Source organism: Chrysemys picta, chromosome 12, assembly GCF_011386835.1.
Source record: "Chrysemys picta bellii isolate R12L10 chromosome 12, ASM1138683v2, whole genome shotgun sequence".
NCBI classification, from domain to species: Eukaryota; Metazoa; Chordata; order Testudines; family Emydidae; genus Chrysemys; species Chrysemys picta.
Window position 1 is genome coordinate 6,470,344 of NC_088802.1, and position 16,590 is coordinate 6,486,933.

Consider the following 16,590-nt stretch of genomic DNA (forward strand, 5'->3'; position numbering starts at 1 on the left):
AGAGTCAACCAAGGGGGTGGGTTTTCATCAAGGAGAAACAAATAGAACTGTCACACTGTAGCCTGGCCAGTCATGAAACTAGTTTTCAAAGCTTCTCTGATGCGCAGCGCTTCCTGGTGTGCTCTTCTAATCGCCCTGGTGTCTGGCTGCGCGTAATCAGCAGCCAGGCGATTTTCCTCAATCTCCCACCCTGCCATAAACATCTTCCCCTTACTCCCACAGAGGTTGTGGAGCACACAGCAAGCAGCAATAACAATGGGAATATTGGTTTGGCTGAGGTCTGAGCGAGTCAGTAAAGTGCGCCAGCGACCCTTTAAATGTCCAAAAGCACATTATACCACCATTCTGCACTTGCTCAGCCTGTAGTTGAACTGGTCCTTACTACTGTCCAGGGTGCTTATGTACGGCTTCATGAGCCATGGCATTAAAGGACAGGCTGGGTCCCCGAGGATAACTATAGGCATTTCTCAGAGGGGTAGCCGTGTTAGTCTGAATCTGTAAAAAGCAACAGAGGGTCCTGTGGCACCTTTGAGACTAACAGAAGTATTGGGAGCATAAGCTTTCGTGGGTAAGAACCTCACTTCTTCAGATGCAAGTAATGGAAATCTCCAGAGGCAGGTATAAATCAGTGTGGAGATAACGAGGTTAGTTCAATCAGGGAGCGTGAGGTGCTTTGCTAGCAGTTGAGGTGTGAACACCAAGGGAGGAGAAACTGCTTCTGTAGTTGGATAGCCATTCACAGTCTTTGTTTAATCCTGATCTGATGGCATCAAATTTGCAAATGAACTGGAGCTCTGCAGTTTCTTTGGAGTCTGGTCCTGATCTTACAGCAAAAAACTTCAGGACCAGACTCCAAAGAGAAACTGCTGAGCTCCAGTTCATTTGCAAATTTGACACCATCAGATCAGGATTAAACAAAGACTGTGAATGGCTATCCAACTACAGAAGCAGTTTCTCCTCCCTTGGTGTTCACACCTCAACTGCTAGCAAAGCACCTCACCCTCCCTGATTGAACTAACCTCGTTATCTCCACACTGATTTATACCTGCCTCTGGAGATTTCCATTACTTGCATCTGAAGAAGTGAGGTTTTTACCCACGAAAGCTTATGCTCCCAATACTTCTGTTAGTCTCAACGGTGCCACAGGACCCTCTGTTGCTTTCTATAGGCATTTCAACATCCCCAACAGTAATTTTCTGGTCTGGGAAGTAAGTCCCTTCCTGCAGCTGTTCAAACAGACTAGAGTGCCTGAAGATGCGAGCGTCATGCACCTTTCCCAGCCATCCCACGTTGATGTCGGAGAAACGTCCCTTGTGATCCACCAGTGCTTGCAGCACCATGGAAAAGTACCCTTTGTGGTTTATGTACTGGCCGCCGGGATATGTGTTCCGTCTATCGCCCCGCCACAGTTAGGGAACCCCAGTGCATTAAAGCCATCCACAATGGTCTGCACATTTCCCAAAGTCACAACCATTGATAGCAGCTGGTCAATGATTGCATTGGGTACTTGCAGCACAGCAGCCCCTACAGTAGATCTGCTCACTCCAAACTGATTCCTGACTGACCGGTAGCTGTCGGGCGTTGCAAGGTTCCACAGTGCTATGGCCACTCGCTTCTCAACTGTGAGGGCTGCTCTCATTTCGGTGTCTTTGCACTTCAGGGGAGGGGACAGCAAGTCACAAAGTTCCATGAAAGTGGCCCTATGCATACAAAAGTTTTGCAGCCACTGGTAATCATCCCAGACCTGCAACACCAGTCTGTGCTTGTTTCCCGGGCCCAGAATCGGTGTTCCACGGCATGAACCTGGCCCAACGCCACCATGATCTCCCAATCGCCACATGCCGTGCTTCTAGGAACGTCTGTATCCATGTCCTCATCAGTATAGTAATCGCACTGTCGTCGCTTCCTTGCCCAATTTGCAGGTACTGCACATACTGCTGGATAATGCGTAAGGTATTTACAATGGTCAAAATTGCAGCAGAGATCTGAGTGGGCTCCATGCTTGCCGCGCTATGGCGCCTGCATGGGTAATCCTGGGAAAAGGGCGCGAAACGTAGGAGAGCTGTTCAGTTCAAGATGGCCGATAAAAGGCAGGATATGGTTGTCTCCTGTAGCATTCATGGAGGTGGGAAGCTCACTAGAGCTGCAAGAGTGGGAGAGCAGTGTTTGTGGCAGAAGCTGTTCACGATGGCCAAAAAACGGTGGGGAATTGTTGCCTTCTGTAGCTTCCACCGGAGCCCAGGACAGACAACATGGAGAAATTAGCTGGCGATACAAGAGAGCAGAGTTTGTGGCGGAAGCTGTGCTGCTCAGTTCACGGTGGCCAAAATAATGCGGGAAATGGTTAGATGAAAGAGTAGATAGAAAGATGAGAGGACATGCGAGGTGGATTCATAGTACCAGGAGACAGGCGGTGCACCGTACTGCACCATCTGCTGGCAGTATGGTGTCTGCTGTAGCTTTCATGGAGGGAGGAGTGAGTGATGACACACCCAGAAACACCTGTGAGAGTGTTTTTGCCCCATCATGCACTGGGAGCTTAACCCAGCATTCCAATTGGTGGCGGGGACTGTGGGAACTGTGGGATAGCTACCCATAGTGCACCGCTCTGACATTTGATGCTAGCCTTGGTACTGTGAATGCACTCTGTGGAATTCATGTGCTTCAGTGGGGACACAACATTGAATGTATAAAATTGCTTCTGAAAATTTGAATAGAATATGTTCGAATTAATTTTGTACTGTAGATGTACCCTTACAAACCATTACAAACATTGAATCTATCTCCCCTTGTAAGTATTCTCACACTTCTTATCAAACTGTCTGTACTGGGCTATCTTGATTATCACTTCAAAAGTTTTTTTCCTCTTACTAAATTGGCCTTTCAGAGTTGGTAAGGCAACTCCCACCTGTTCATGCTCTCTGTATGTGTATATATAAGGTGTATAGGGTGTATGGGGTTGTCAGGGAGGGGTAGTACCTCTGATGGGGGAGCAGTCGTACTCCTAGGAGTAGCTCATCCACTTTGGTCCCCACTTGACACCCAGCTCTCACCTGTGGCTCCAAGTAGCTGTCAGCATGCGACAGCGGCCACACCCCGGAGACCGTCTCGACTGGCGGGCTAAACAAGGTGAGGGTAGCTGATGAGTATGAGACTCTCGGTGAGTCAGGGCCTGTCTACCCATTGCATGCGAAGGCTGGAACCGGCTGACTGAGGCAACCTGGTTCAATGGTCAGGAAGGCGGTGACAACAAGCGTTGTGGAACGCTTAAGAGCACGACAAGACACGTAGGCGTCCTGGTCATCCACTGCGCCCTGTCCTATCTCCAGCCGTCTTGACTCCTGTCCTGCCACTGGATACAGATAGGAACTGGGAAGAGAGAGTGAGGCTGACGTTGCGCAACTCTCCCTCACTTTAATCCAATTCACCCGCAAGTCTCAACATCATATCATAAGAATGAGTTGTTGAGGTCTTCATCGATAACGATGGACGAATATCATGTGTATATATATCTCCTCAATATATGTTCCATTCTATGCATCCAAAGAAGTGTGCTGTAGCCCACGGAAGCTTATGCTCAAATAAATTCATTAGTCTCTAAGGTGCCACAAGTCCTCCTGTTCTTTTTGATGTACCTTTAATAATTTTCAGCTCTTTGCAGAATGGGTAGAAACACAGTGCTACCACAGTTGATGTCAGCTCTGACTGAGCATTTAAAATAACAAAGACTCCTAATGAACCCTATTGAGGTCTTTCTTTGACTGGGGGAAGGGATGAGATAGCATAAGCCAGTTCAGGGAGAAGCCTTGGAGGAAAGGCCATGCTACCTGACTAGCACATCTACCCCTTCCACTTTATGGGGGCTCTAATATTTGTGCCCCTGGCTTAATTAGGTTCTTTACGATTAGGGTGACCGCCTCATTTTCGACAGGTTAAGCACAGTCTTGCTTCCCTGTATTCTACAATAATTACAACATTGGTAACAGTATTTCACTATCCCTGCATTCAGTACTAAAGTGATGTTTAACCCAACACCAGCCAAAGTTGATTACTTTGAGCAAAACATCGCTCTATCTGCTGGATATCTAAGCAGAAGAGGAGCAAACTGTATTTACATAAAACACACCCAAAGTCTCTCCCCCTCCCAGCTAGCTGTCAGGGAAGAATTCATTCAGACCCTGCTACATTAGCATCTCCCTTGATATATACTGCAGGAGAAATGACTGTAGGAGTTGTCCCAAAGAACTATTTAGTCTGTAAAAAGCAACAGAGGGTCCTGTGGCACCTTTGAGACTAACAGAAGTATTGGGAGCATAAGCTTTCGTGGGTAAGAACCTCACTTCTTGCATCTGAAGAAGTGAGGTTCTTACCCACGAAAGCTTATGCTCCCAATACTTCTGTTAGTCTCAAAGGTGCCACAGGACCCTCTGTTGCTTTTTACAGATTCAGACTAACACAGCTACCCCTCTGATACTATTTAGTCTGTGAAAATCTATTTTGTGAACTTGAACAGAGCAGTTAGTAAAAAACATTGGTCTGCTGGCTTTGCAAAAACATGCAGCAAACAAGGACGCTAGGTTAACAAGTGGTAACAGGACTGTGCAGTTAACAGATAGCAAAGGCCTCTCTACAAATAGCAATGCCCTAAACCCAGTGAACAAACAGTGTTAGGATGTCCTTCAGATGACTTGGTTTTTTTCCACCACGTTTTCAAGCTTACTCTGTGTATTGTAAAAAATGCAGTTGTGCTGAGGACAGGGGCGGCTCCAAGCACCAGTGCTCCAAGCACGTGCCTGGGGCGGGAAGCCGCGGGGGGTGTGCTGCCGGTCGCCATGAGGGCGGTAGTCAGGCTGCCTTCAGCGGCTTGCCTGCTGGAGGTCCACCGGTCCTGCGGTTTCGGTGGCAATTCGGCGTTGGGGACGCCGAAGCCACAGGACTGGCGGACCTCCCGCAGGCATGCCGCGGAATCCACGTTACCGGCGGACCTCCCGCAGGCATGCCGCGGAATCCACGTTACCGGCGGACCTCCCGCAGGCATGCCGCGGAATCCACGTTACCAGCGGACCTCCCGCAGGCATGCCGCAGAATCCACGTTACCAGCGGACCTCCCGCAGGCATGCCACCGAATCTGCGTTACCAGCGGACCTCCCGCAGGCATGCCACCGAATCTGCGTTACCAGCGGACCTCCCGCAGGCATGCCACCAAAGGCAGCCTGCCTGCTGTGCTTGGGGCAGCAAAATATCTAGAGCCGCCACTGGCTGAGGAGTTGAAGGGCTGGAGGTGTGAGTTCTGAAGTGAACAGTTAAGTTGTTGAAACCCTCCATTTCCTTCCTCTGAAATGAAGGAAACAGCAGAGTGCTTTGCAAGGCTATATTTAACTCAGTGTGGGCAGTAACACTCTCTAATGGAAAATACTGAGTGAAAGAACAGGATTAGAGGGACAAAATCAAAAAGTTCAGGGGGAAGATCAGGGGTTGAAGTTATTGTAGTCAGATAAAGAATTTTAAATGTCAATTAACTAAATATTTAGCTCTTAGTTACTTTTAAAAATGGTATTACTGGAAGAATGGTAGAACCTACATTATTTTGTTGTCTGATTAGCACTGGAACAAAACCAAACTCCACCTATCTCTAGCACTGCGGTATTCTTCTTTAGTTCTTGTTCTAAACTACTGCTGTTAAACAGCTGATATGGTTCCTCCCAGAACAACTGCATATCAGTAGCAGATGAAAGAATAGACCAGAGGGCCTGAACCTGCCATAATTATTCAGATAAAAGTCATAGAAAAATAAATGTAGAGCTACTATTTCAAACTTCTAAGCTTATTTTTATATGTAACTATTTACGCACAAGAAATACATAGTGTTCAAAGGCATTTACAGTTATTAACAAATGTACCGTATACAAAATGGCTGTACACACAGATGTGGCTTTTAATTAGAAAACAACACTTCCGGGTGGGTTGTTGGCAGGAGGAATTGAACCTGCTACTTCTTGATCTAAACACGAGCCTTTACTGCCTGAGCTAAAAGAAACTTCTCTGCCAGTCCACAGGTGATGGACTCAAACTTCTGTGGTGCAGACACTAGTGGGGTTCAGCATGCTGCCGTGTAAGGGCGAGTTGCTTCTGCACAGTTATGCATGGAAAGTTTACAGACATAAGTTTAGTGACCAGTTTGCAAAGCCGCTTTAATCTAGAGATGGTCACAAAATTTTCATTAAAAAGTTTTTCTACAGAAAGTGACTTTCCAACCAAACCGATAATATTCACAGAAAGTGTTCATTCTGGTTTACTTTTTTTTTTTGCTTCAGAAAAATTGTTTTTTGGTCGGTTTTTGTTGGGAAAAAAATCCCACTCACTGTTTTAGTCTTCACACCCACCAACCACACTTCTTTCCATTGGGAGAAAACTAAAAGTGTTTTTTCCCCTCACTAAGACTGAACACAATTTTTCAAAAATAAAAATAAGATTATTTTCTGAAACACACACACACAGTAAAAGACAATTTTTCTCCTAAAGTTTTTACAATATGAATAGTCAAGAAGGTGGGAAAAGGAAGATTATCCCCATTTTACAGATGGGGAACTAAGAGAAGCTGTCCTAATATACCCACATTTAAAAGTGAATAAAAGATGGGACCATAGTTTGTTTCAGCACATGGCCCACATGATTCTTCAGTTTAACTTGGTTTTCTGTCCACACAATATCATTGTCCTCATTTTAAAGTTCTGAGGTGTCCAGTCTAATTAACACTTGAACTATTGTCCTTCTGTTTGTGTCTATGCATGTATCTAAGCTTCCTGTGTGGTTTCTCAGTGCAGACCCCTGAGGAGGTGTCATCGCTTCTGCTGTGGGCCTATGCCCTAACTTGGACCCTCTCAGTACAGGTGAGCTAGCACTGCTCTTATCTTCTAATCATTTGCTAGGAGACAAAACCCAAAACAGAAGGTGCAGGCTGAAGATGATCACACAGTACTAAATCTGCAGCTGCAGAGGAGAAACACCAGCTGCCCACCTCAGGTGGAATCCAAGATAGAATAATTATTGCACTTAGCACTTAACATTTTTCAAAGCACTTAGTACCAATTAGGGGAGGGATTTTCATAAGTGCATCAGTGTCCCATAATAAGGGCTGTTCTGCACAGTTTTGTATCAGGGTATGTCTACACTATGAAATTAGGTCGAATTTATAGAAGCCGATTTTATAGAAATCGGTTTTACAGTCGATTGTGTGTGTCCCCACATAAAATGCTCTAAGTGCATTAAGTCAGCAGACCGCGTCCACAGTACCAAGGCTAGCGTTGACTTCCGGAGCATTGCACTATGGGTAGCTATCCCACAGTTCCCGCAGTCTCCGCCGCCCATTGGAATTCTGGGTTGAGATCCCAATGCCTGATGATGCAAAACAGTGTCACGGGGGGTTCTGGGTACATGTCGTCAGACCCCTCCCCCTCCGTCAGAGCAACGGCAGACAATCGATTCGCGCCTTTTTACCTGGGTTACCTGTGCAGACAACATACCATGGCAAGCATGGAGCCCGCTCAGCTCACCGTCACCATATGTCATCTGGGTGCCGGCAGACGTGGTACTGCATTGCTACAAAGCAGCAACTAATTGCCTTTTAGCAGTAGACAGTGCAGTATGACTGGTAGCCTTCATCGGCTATCTGGATGCCGGCAGACGTGGGGCTGCATTGCTACACAGCAGCAGCTCCTTGCCTTTTGACAGTAGATGGTGTATTACGACTGGTATCCGTCATTGTCGTATTCCAGTTCAATCAGAGGCACCAGAGCAGACATGTTTTGTCTTCTGGAGACTCAGTCCTGCCGGCAGTCCTACTGAACCGTCTTGACGATGATGGCTAGCAGTCGTAGTACAGTATCTTCTGCCAAGCACCCAGAAGATGCCGATGGCTATCAGTCATGCTGCACCGTCTGCTGCCAGCTTAAGATGTAAAAAATAGATTGACCAGATTTGTTCTGTATTCATTTGCTTCCCCCTCCCTCCGTGAAATCAACGGCCTGCTAAACCCAGGGTCTTGAGTTCAATCTTTGGGGGGGGGCCCCATTCTGTGTGACAGTTGTTTGTGTTTCTCCCTGATGCACAGCCACCTTTCTTGATTTTAATTCCCTGTACCTGTACGCCATGTCGTTACTCGCCTCTCCCTCCCTCCGTCAGACACTAGTTTCGTGCCTTTTTTCAGCCCAGACGCCATACCACTGGGATCATGCAGCCCGCTCAGATCACCGCGGCAATTGTGAGCACTATGAACACCACGCGCATTGTCCTGGAGTATATGCAGAGCCAGAACATGCCAAAGCAAAACCAGGACCAGCCGATGAGGCGACTGCAGCACGGTGACCAGGTTACCATGAGCGATATCACTCTCCTGAGGATAACACAGCGAGATAAAGAATGGATGTTACTTGAATACCAGCAAACACCGGAACCATACGCTGCCAGGCTTTGTCAGGCAATGATACCAGATTACTTGCTACTGGCCTGGCGTGGTAAAGTGTCCTACCATGGAGGATGGAATAAGGCTGCACTGCCCAGAAACCTTTTGCAAAGGCTTTTGGAGTACCTCCAGGAGAGCTTCATGGAGATGTTCCTGGAGGATTGTCCTGGAGTATATGCAGAGCCAGAACATGCCAAAGCAAAACCAGGACCAGCCGATGAGGCGACTGCAGCACGGTGACCAGGTTACCATGAGCGATATCACTCTCCTGAGGATAACACAGCGAGATAAAGAATGGATGTTACTTGAATACCAGCAAACACCGGAACCATACGCTGCCAGGCTTTGTCAGGCAATGATACCAGATTACTTGCTACTGGCCTGGCGTGGTAAAGTGTCCTACCATGGAGGATGGAATAAGGCTGCACTGCCCAGAAACCTTTTGCAAAGGCTTTTGGAGTACCTCCAGGAGAGCTTCATGGAGATGTCCCTGGAGGATTTCCGCTCCATCCCCAGACACGTTAACAGACTTTTGCAGTAGCTGTACTGGCCGCGAATGCATCCCAAGTCCTCAGGGCAAATTAATCATCAAAAAACGCTTGCTTTTAAACCATGTTTTATATTTACAAAGGTACACTCACCTGAGGTCCCTTCCATGGGGTCATTGTCTGGGATACTGCCTTGGGAGGGTACTTCACTGAGACTGAGAAAAAGATCCTGGCTGTTGGGGAGAATGAAGTGCTGTGTGCTCTCCGCAAGCTTGTCCTCCTCCTCCTCCTCCTCATCTTTCCCGTCCGCAGATTCCTCAGGCATGGTTGAGATTACCCCCACCTCAGAATCCACAGTCAGAGGTGTGGTAGTGGTGGCGGCCCCCCCTAGAATTGCATGCAGCTCAGTGTAGAAGCAGCATGTCCGCGGCTCTGACCCGGAGCGACTGTTTGCTTCTTTTGTTTTTCGATAGGCTTGTCTGAGCTCCTTGACTTTCACGCGGCACTGCTCTGAGTCCCTATTGTGGCCTCTCTCCATCATGCCCTTGGAGATTTTTTCAAAGACCATGACGTCGCACAGGTCGCCCATGCGGGGGACGTTGGCACCGCCATGCCTGTGGGCAATGTAGACCAGCTCATTGCTGGCTCTCTGGGGAAGGAACAGCCACTTCTTCACCAGCTGACAGTCTAACTTGTCTGCCTTGTTATGGGGCACCTTCGCCACAGCGGATCCCCTTAGTATGATCGAGATGTGGGGGATCAGGAAGGTGTTCAGGGCGTTTATCTTCTGCCATGGTGCCAGCTGGGAGGCATCAATCTTGGTGGCATCCTGCAATATCTCCTGGATGGTGTCCTCGGGTGTCTGCTGGACACAGAACCCTGTCAGCATGCCCAGGAACTCTTCTTATCAGCCCCCTTCCACGGCAGCCTCCTGTGCCTGTGTAAATGCATCAGGTTTGGTGCAGATCCAGTGTCTCTCACTGGTGCATCGCAAGCTGCTGAGCCCACCCAGATCATTCAGATACGCACAGTCACCTTGTCCTCCTATCGGGAACCTGCAAGACAGAAGCCAGGGAGCTGGTGTCAGGAGTTGGGCGTTTCCCATCAGTCACAGACAGGGGGAGACACTCGCACAGTGCAGGGAGCTGCTGCACTCAGCCCCTCACGATTCCCCCTCCTGCACCAGCCACAGGCCCCACCCCCAGCGCCCCAGCAGAGGGGCAGGGGGGCAGCAGGGCCAGGTTAGGTTCTAAGATCAACTGACCTCCATGGAGCATTTATGCCAGGGGGATATTTTAACCCAAGTTCCTGCTCCCCCCACACCCCCAGCTGGGTCTGGATGGGCCCCTGCAGGCCCAACCCACCCAGACTGCCCTGGGCGCAGGTTCCAGGTCAGTCTCAGCATGGCGAGGAGCAGCAGTAAGGCCACACAGCTGGGTGCTGGGCTCCCCGGACAGTTTACAGCAGCGCTCAGGCCAGAGGCCTGTCAGGCCAGGCTGTATTGGAGAGGCTGGAGCGAAACGCCAGCAGCACAGAGACTGCAGCACAAACCCAGGGGCTGTGGTGTGACCCCAGCCACTCACACAGAGCTTCCCGTGAGCGCTGGAGGCCAGAACTTCACACCTGGGAACAGGGCGGGATCCAGGCCCACAGGCAAATCCTCCCCCATGGTCCCACACTGGCTACACAATAGCCACATGCTGGGGTGGGAGGAGGCCCAGCACTGCTCTTTGGGCAGGCCGGGATCTCCCCTCCCCCGACCACCAGCCTCTGGCTCCAGGTGGTTGGGATCTGTCCCAGAGAAGGGAGAACCCAGCCCCCACCCACCTGAGCAGATGGCTCTGGGGGCCCTCCAATCAGCATCACCCCAGCACAGCTCTGATGGGATGGCAACGATGCACCCAGAGCCTTCTGCTGGGGTGGCCCCCACAGGGCTGCAGGATCTGAGTCTGTAGCTGTGGGCTCTGAGGCTCGCTGCCGTAGGCGTTTTTTGCAGTGTAGACGTGCCCTGAGCGCTCAGGATATCAGTGCTATGTCTGCAGTGCAGCTGGGAGAGCGGCTCCCAGCCCAGATAGACCGGCTCGTGCTAGCTCGGATTAATAGCAGTGTGGACATTGTGATGTAGGTGGCAGCTCGAGCCAGACACCCGATCTTGGACCCCGGGGGGGGGGGGTAGGGTGACCAGACAGGAAGTGTGAAAAATCAGGATGGGGTTGGGGGGTAATAGGAGCCTATATAAGAAAAAGACCCAAAAATCGGGACTGTCCCTATAAAATCGGGACATCTGGTCACTCTAGGGCGGGGCGGGTGTCATTATTATTTCTGCTGAGCTAGATCCAGCCTGTCTACTGGGCTGGGGGGCCGGATATCAGGCACAGTGTAGACAGACTCTCCCCCCTCCTCCCCCCCCAAGGCAGGCTTCCAAACACATGGCTCCATGATGCCATCACAAAGGCTCTGCCTACCTCAGGGCACTCCTACTGGAACACATGACAATATCTGACTAGGATCAAATACCAGGTCACCAACTGACCGCAGGGCCGTCCCTAGCTATTCTGGGGTCCTATGCAACCCCCCCGCAGGGGGGAGGGGTCAGGGGGCCCCAGGCCTCCATGGCGGGGGGGAAGCTTGGCTGACTGGGGGAAACCACCCCCCAGCACTCATCAGCGGCGCGGCTGGGCCGCTGCACTTCCCGCCGCTGGTGAGTGCAGGTCCAGCCCTGATGCAGTCCTCAAGGGAGTGGGGGCAGGGCTGGGGCAGAGCAGGGGTGGGAAGAGGCGGGGCAGAGCAGGGACTTTGAGGAAGGGGTGGAGTGGGGGCAAAAAGAGGCGGGGTTGGGGCTGGGGCCATGAGGAAGAGGCAGGGCAGGGGCTGGAGCAGCACACAGCTGTGCAGGGCACCAGGAAATTTGGTGCCCCAAATTTCCTGGTGCCCTACGCAGCTGTGTACTTCGCGTATGGGTAAGGATGGCCCTGACTGACCGGCTTCCTAAGCCCACTGTGGGCACATTTTCCAGCTTCCCACCAACCACAAAGGGCTTCTTTTTAAAATGCGATTCTGCTGTAAGCACATAAGACCGGCCATACTGGGTCAGACCAACGGTCCATCTAGCCCAGTGTCCTGTCCTCCGATACTGGCCAGTGACAAGTGCTTCAGAGGGAATGAACAGAACTGGTCAATCATTGAGTGATCCATCCTGTCATCCCGTCCCAGTTTCTGGCAGTCAGAGATTTAGGGTTACCCAGAGCATGTTATACCCTTGATCTGAGGGGTGTGTGTGCCCCAGAATGTGATCAAGCTAATTGCAACCATATTATGTGCATTCAGCCACCATGAATTAATAAAATAGACCACCACCTAGTTAAGGGTTAATTTGAAACACAGGCTTTTAGAGGCCAGGTCAAAACTAGCTGTCAGTTTCTACCAGTCAGAATGGGAGGAGGGGAGAGGAAAAGTCAACAATTGAGACGAAAAAAATAAGAGAACGGAAAAATTTGGGAGCCTTTGATCTAGAAGTATTATTATGATTAAGATTGTTAGGAATATTTGTTGATTAGTATTTTAACGAAAGTTAGGAAGAGTGCTGATTTACTAGGGGTCACTATGACCTGTGTGTTTTGTAGAAGTTAGTTATAAAAGACTAGCTAATACAGTGTACTTCAGAACAGCAATCCGCTGAAGCCATCTTAAAAGACTTTTTTTCGGACACTTTTTCTCCCCAGCGGGAGAGCAACTGGCCACCGTGAACCTGCTGTAAATTACTCAATACTCTTCCAGATTTTCTGTAAATATTTGGGATTTTCTAAACCCATTGGTTATGTCTGTGTGGGTTTAAATCTAATAAACTGCAGTTTTAGATAGAGCCCGCTTACTTGCATTAATCTTTCATCAGACGGAATTGCTTTGTTCCCATTGATTTTCATTCCAGGCGGTGTCAGGAATCACTGTTAAGTTACTGCTGCTGTGGGTTCTAAGAATCCTGGGTAACACAAGGGGTTGCAGCCCTGACCATCTTGTCTAATAGGAACTGGTAGACCTATTCTCTGTGAACGTATCTAATTCTTTTTTGAACCCCTATTATACTTTTGGCCTTCACAACATCCCCTGGCAACAAGTTTCACAGGTTGACTGTGCATTGTGTGAAGCAATACTTTCTTTTAAACCTGCTGCCTTTTAATGTCTCCACACCAGTCATGATTGTCTGACCTCTATCATATCCCTCCTTAGTTGTCTGTTGTCCAAGCTGAACAGTCTCTTTAATCTCTCCTCATAGGGAAGCTGTTCCATACCCCTAATCATTTTCGTAGAGTTTCTCTCTATTATTTCCAATTCTAATATAGCTTTTTTGAGATGGGGTGACTAGAACTGCAAGCAGTATTCCAGGTGTGGACATACCATGGATTTACATAGTGGTATTATGATATTTTCTGTCTTATTACCTATCCCTTTCCTATGGGTTTTTAAAGGATGCTTTTTTGCCTCTAACCTCCTCTTTTATTCTGCCGTTTAGCCATGATGGCTTTTTTTTTTTTTAATTTATTTGGGAGTTTTATATTTTAAAATAGTCTCCATGCAGTTTGCAGGCATTTCACCTTGTGACTGTTCCTTTCAATTTCCATTTAACTAGCTTCTAATTTTTGTGTAGTTCCCCTTTTTGAAGTTAAATGCTACTGTGGTGGGTTTCTTTGGCATTTCTCCCCCCCGCAAGGTTGTTAAATTTATGGTCGCTGTTGCAAAGTGGTTCAACTACATTCACCACTTGGAGCAGATCCAGTGCGCTACTGAGGACTAAATCAAGAATTGCCTCTCCCTGGGTGGGTTCCAGGACTAACTGCTCCAAGAAGCAGTCATTGATGGTGTCTAGAAATTGTGTATCTGCATCCCGTCCTGAGGTGACATGTTCTCAGACAATATGAGGATAGTCCAAATCCCCCATTATTATTGGGTTTTCTGTCTTTGTAGCCTCTCTAATCTCTCGGAGAATTTCACAATCAGTCACCATCCTGCTCAGCAGTATTTTCCTACTGCTAGATTCTTATTTTTCAAGTGTGGAATTTCTATCCTTAGAGATTCCATGGTACAGTTGGATTCATTTAAGATTTGTATTGTACTTGTCTCTATGCTTTCTTTCACATACAGTGCCACTCCCCCACCAGCGTGACCTATTCTGCCATTCTTTTAGCACTGATAGTCCAGGATTCAACCTGCTATTGGCTCAAGTGGTGTTGGTTATTTGATCACCCCCAGTTCCCACTGAAATCAGTCTTGGGATATCATAGAATCATAGAATATCAGGGTTGGAAGGGACCTCAGGAGGTCATCTAGTCCAACCGCCTGCTCAGAGCAGGACCAATCCCCAACTAAATCATCCCAGCCAGGGCTTTGGCAAGCCTGACTTTAAAAACTTCTAAGGAAGGAGATTCCACCACCTCCCTAGGTAACCCATTCCAGTGCTTCACCACCCTCCTAGTGAAAAAGTTTTTCCTAATATTCAACCTAAACCTCTCCCACTGCAACTTGAACCAGAAGTAGAACCCACGGGTCTGGAGCTGTAACTTTTTTTATGACTGTTTCAGCTACATTCCCCTCCTCATCAGATATCCCTCCCGGGGATCCCACAGCGTGCACCACGGGGATCTAAGTTGAGTCTCTGAAAGTTTCAAACATTATTGGTGACCCATACGAAGGGGATTGGGAAACGAGGACTCCTGGGTTCTGTCCCTGCCTGTGAGGTGAATGGGGTCTGGTGGTTAGAGCAGGGACAACTGGAAGGCAGGACTCCTGGTTTCCATCCCTAGCTCTGAGAAGGTAGTGAGGTCTAATGGGTCAGAGCAGAGGAGGCTGTGAGTCAGGACTCCTGGGTCCTATCACTAGCTCGGGGGGGGGGGAAGGTGGGGGCACTAGAAAAAGGCTAATCAAAGCATGCAGATACAGCACAGAAGGGGGAGGCTAGAGAAAGTCACTGTGGTTGAATGGCTGAGTCCCGGCTCTGCTGCCTCAGATCTGGATTCAAACTGAGTGGGGAATAGAAGTGGCCTCAGGGAGCCCCTCTGCTAATTTGAGGGGGACTGCAGAACCTCCCCAACAAAGTCCATGACCATCTAGCAGGCCTCTTACATGCCCATTCGATGTTTGCTCACCTTCTGATCCACTCATCTGGGCCATCTCTGCTGTTCCCATGGCAGCCCCAGGCGCTCAGCACTTGTGGCTATCAGGCATCTTTAACACAGATGCCTCGTTACAGATTCAGGGGCCTCACTACAGCCACAGATCTGAGGCTTCGGCCAATCTCCCAGCAGGAGACACTGGCTTCCACCCATCACTAATACACGGAGTACATAAGAACCCGAGCGCTCTCTGGCTGTTTCCACAACACTGACCGGTGGGTCGGCCTGAACTCGGTATCTCAGACACCAGGGACCCAAAGCCCAGGGAATTCACAGAGCACTCACGGGTTGTTTAATTCGGTGCCGTTGGCCCATTTCCAGGGCTGACCCGGGTCCCTCCGGAGGCCGATCCAGTGGTCAAATTCGCCTTTATAGCGCAGCATGAAATCCTAAAAACAACAGCAGAGGGAGAGGTGGTGTCAGAGCCCCGACCCTGCTGCTCCCCCAAGCTCTGGGCAGGGAATCCCAGGTGTACACAGAAGGGCTCTGAGCGTTTCCAGGGGGTGGCTGGGGATTTTCTCCTCCCTCTTGCCCAGCTCTGGGTAATTCAGTATTAACCCTCCCACCTCAAACCCAGCTCCCCCCTCACCCCAATCTGCCCTGGGCCAGGGCAGCTCTTGGGTGCTGCTGGGTCTAAGCTGCCCCCCACATCTCTCCACGCAAGGCCACGTTCTGTATGAAAGCTGCATCTTACAGAGTGGCTGAGCTCCCCTCACCATCGCAGGGTAAAGGGAAGGAGAGAGATGATCTGCATAGGGAAAGCTGGGAGGAGCCAAGACTGAGAGAAGACGCACTCCCCACCGCACCCTCAACCAGAAGGGTCCAGGGCTAAGAGGATTCCCCCCGCCCACCACCAGCTGGCTGCCCATTCGCCTACCCAGGAGCTCGGGCTCTTCAAGTCAAGCTGGGGTCTCAGTCCCCCGCTTCCAGCCCAGCAGACACCTGAACCAGCCCAGCCCTAGAGAGGGACAGTCTCCTATTGGGAGGGCTGAGAGTGGGTGATCCCCGCGGTCACACACTGACACTAGAGGAGCCCCAGGTCCAGCCAGGCCTGGCATTCAGCGGCTGGAAGTCCATTCGCTCTGGCCTCCCAGCATGAGAGGACTCAGAGCTGCTCCTCGCCCCACAGGGGCAGAGCTCAGGTCCTACTGCAGCAACAGCTGCTGTGCCAAGGCCAGGCCATTACAGTGAGAGTCTCTCACCATTTCCTGCCCACCCTCGATTGCAGACAGGGAGGCGCCGAGGGAGGAGCAGTGTCTCTGGCTGTAGATCCAGTTCCCTTCGGCCTCGGAGAAATAATAGCATTTCCCTTGATATCCGATCCAGTCGTGTGGGCACGCGGGGCCCAGAACAGTTGAAGAACGCCCAGATAACAACGCTGAAATGAGACAGTAACACGTGGTGTAAGAGGAGACCTGCCCGTCTGTGGGGAGAGATGAGCCCCAGCACCCCATGCTTCTGAGACTCCCCTGGC

At 49.8% G+C, this 16,590-nt stretch overlaps 1 protein-coding gene across 1 annotated transcript; it reads right to left on the reverse strand.

Annotated features, from left to right (window-relative positions):
• Positions 1 to 5,813: 5,813 nt before the first annotated feature.
• Positions 5,814 to 9,854, reverse strand: LOC135974922 (uncharacterized). Its single transcript, XM_065564231.1, has 2 exons — positions 9,103 to 9,854; positions 5,814 to 8,729 (listed from the first exon to the last, which is right to left on the reverse strand). Exons 1-2 carry the CDS (start codon positions 9,836 to 9,838, stop codon positions 8,722 to 8,724), a joined length of 744 nt encoding a protein of 247 aa, XP_065420303.1. The 5' UTR covers positions 9,839 to 9,854; the 3' UTR covers positions 5,814 to 8,721.
• Positions 9,855 to 16,590: the final 6,736 nt, after the last annotated feature.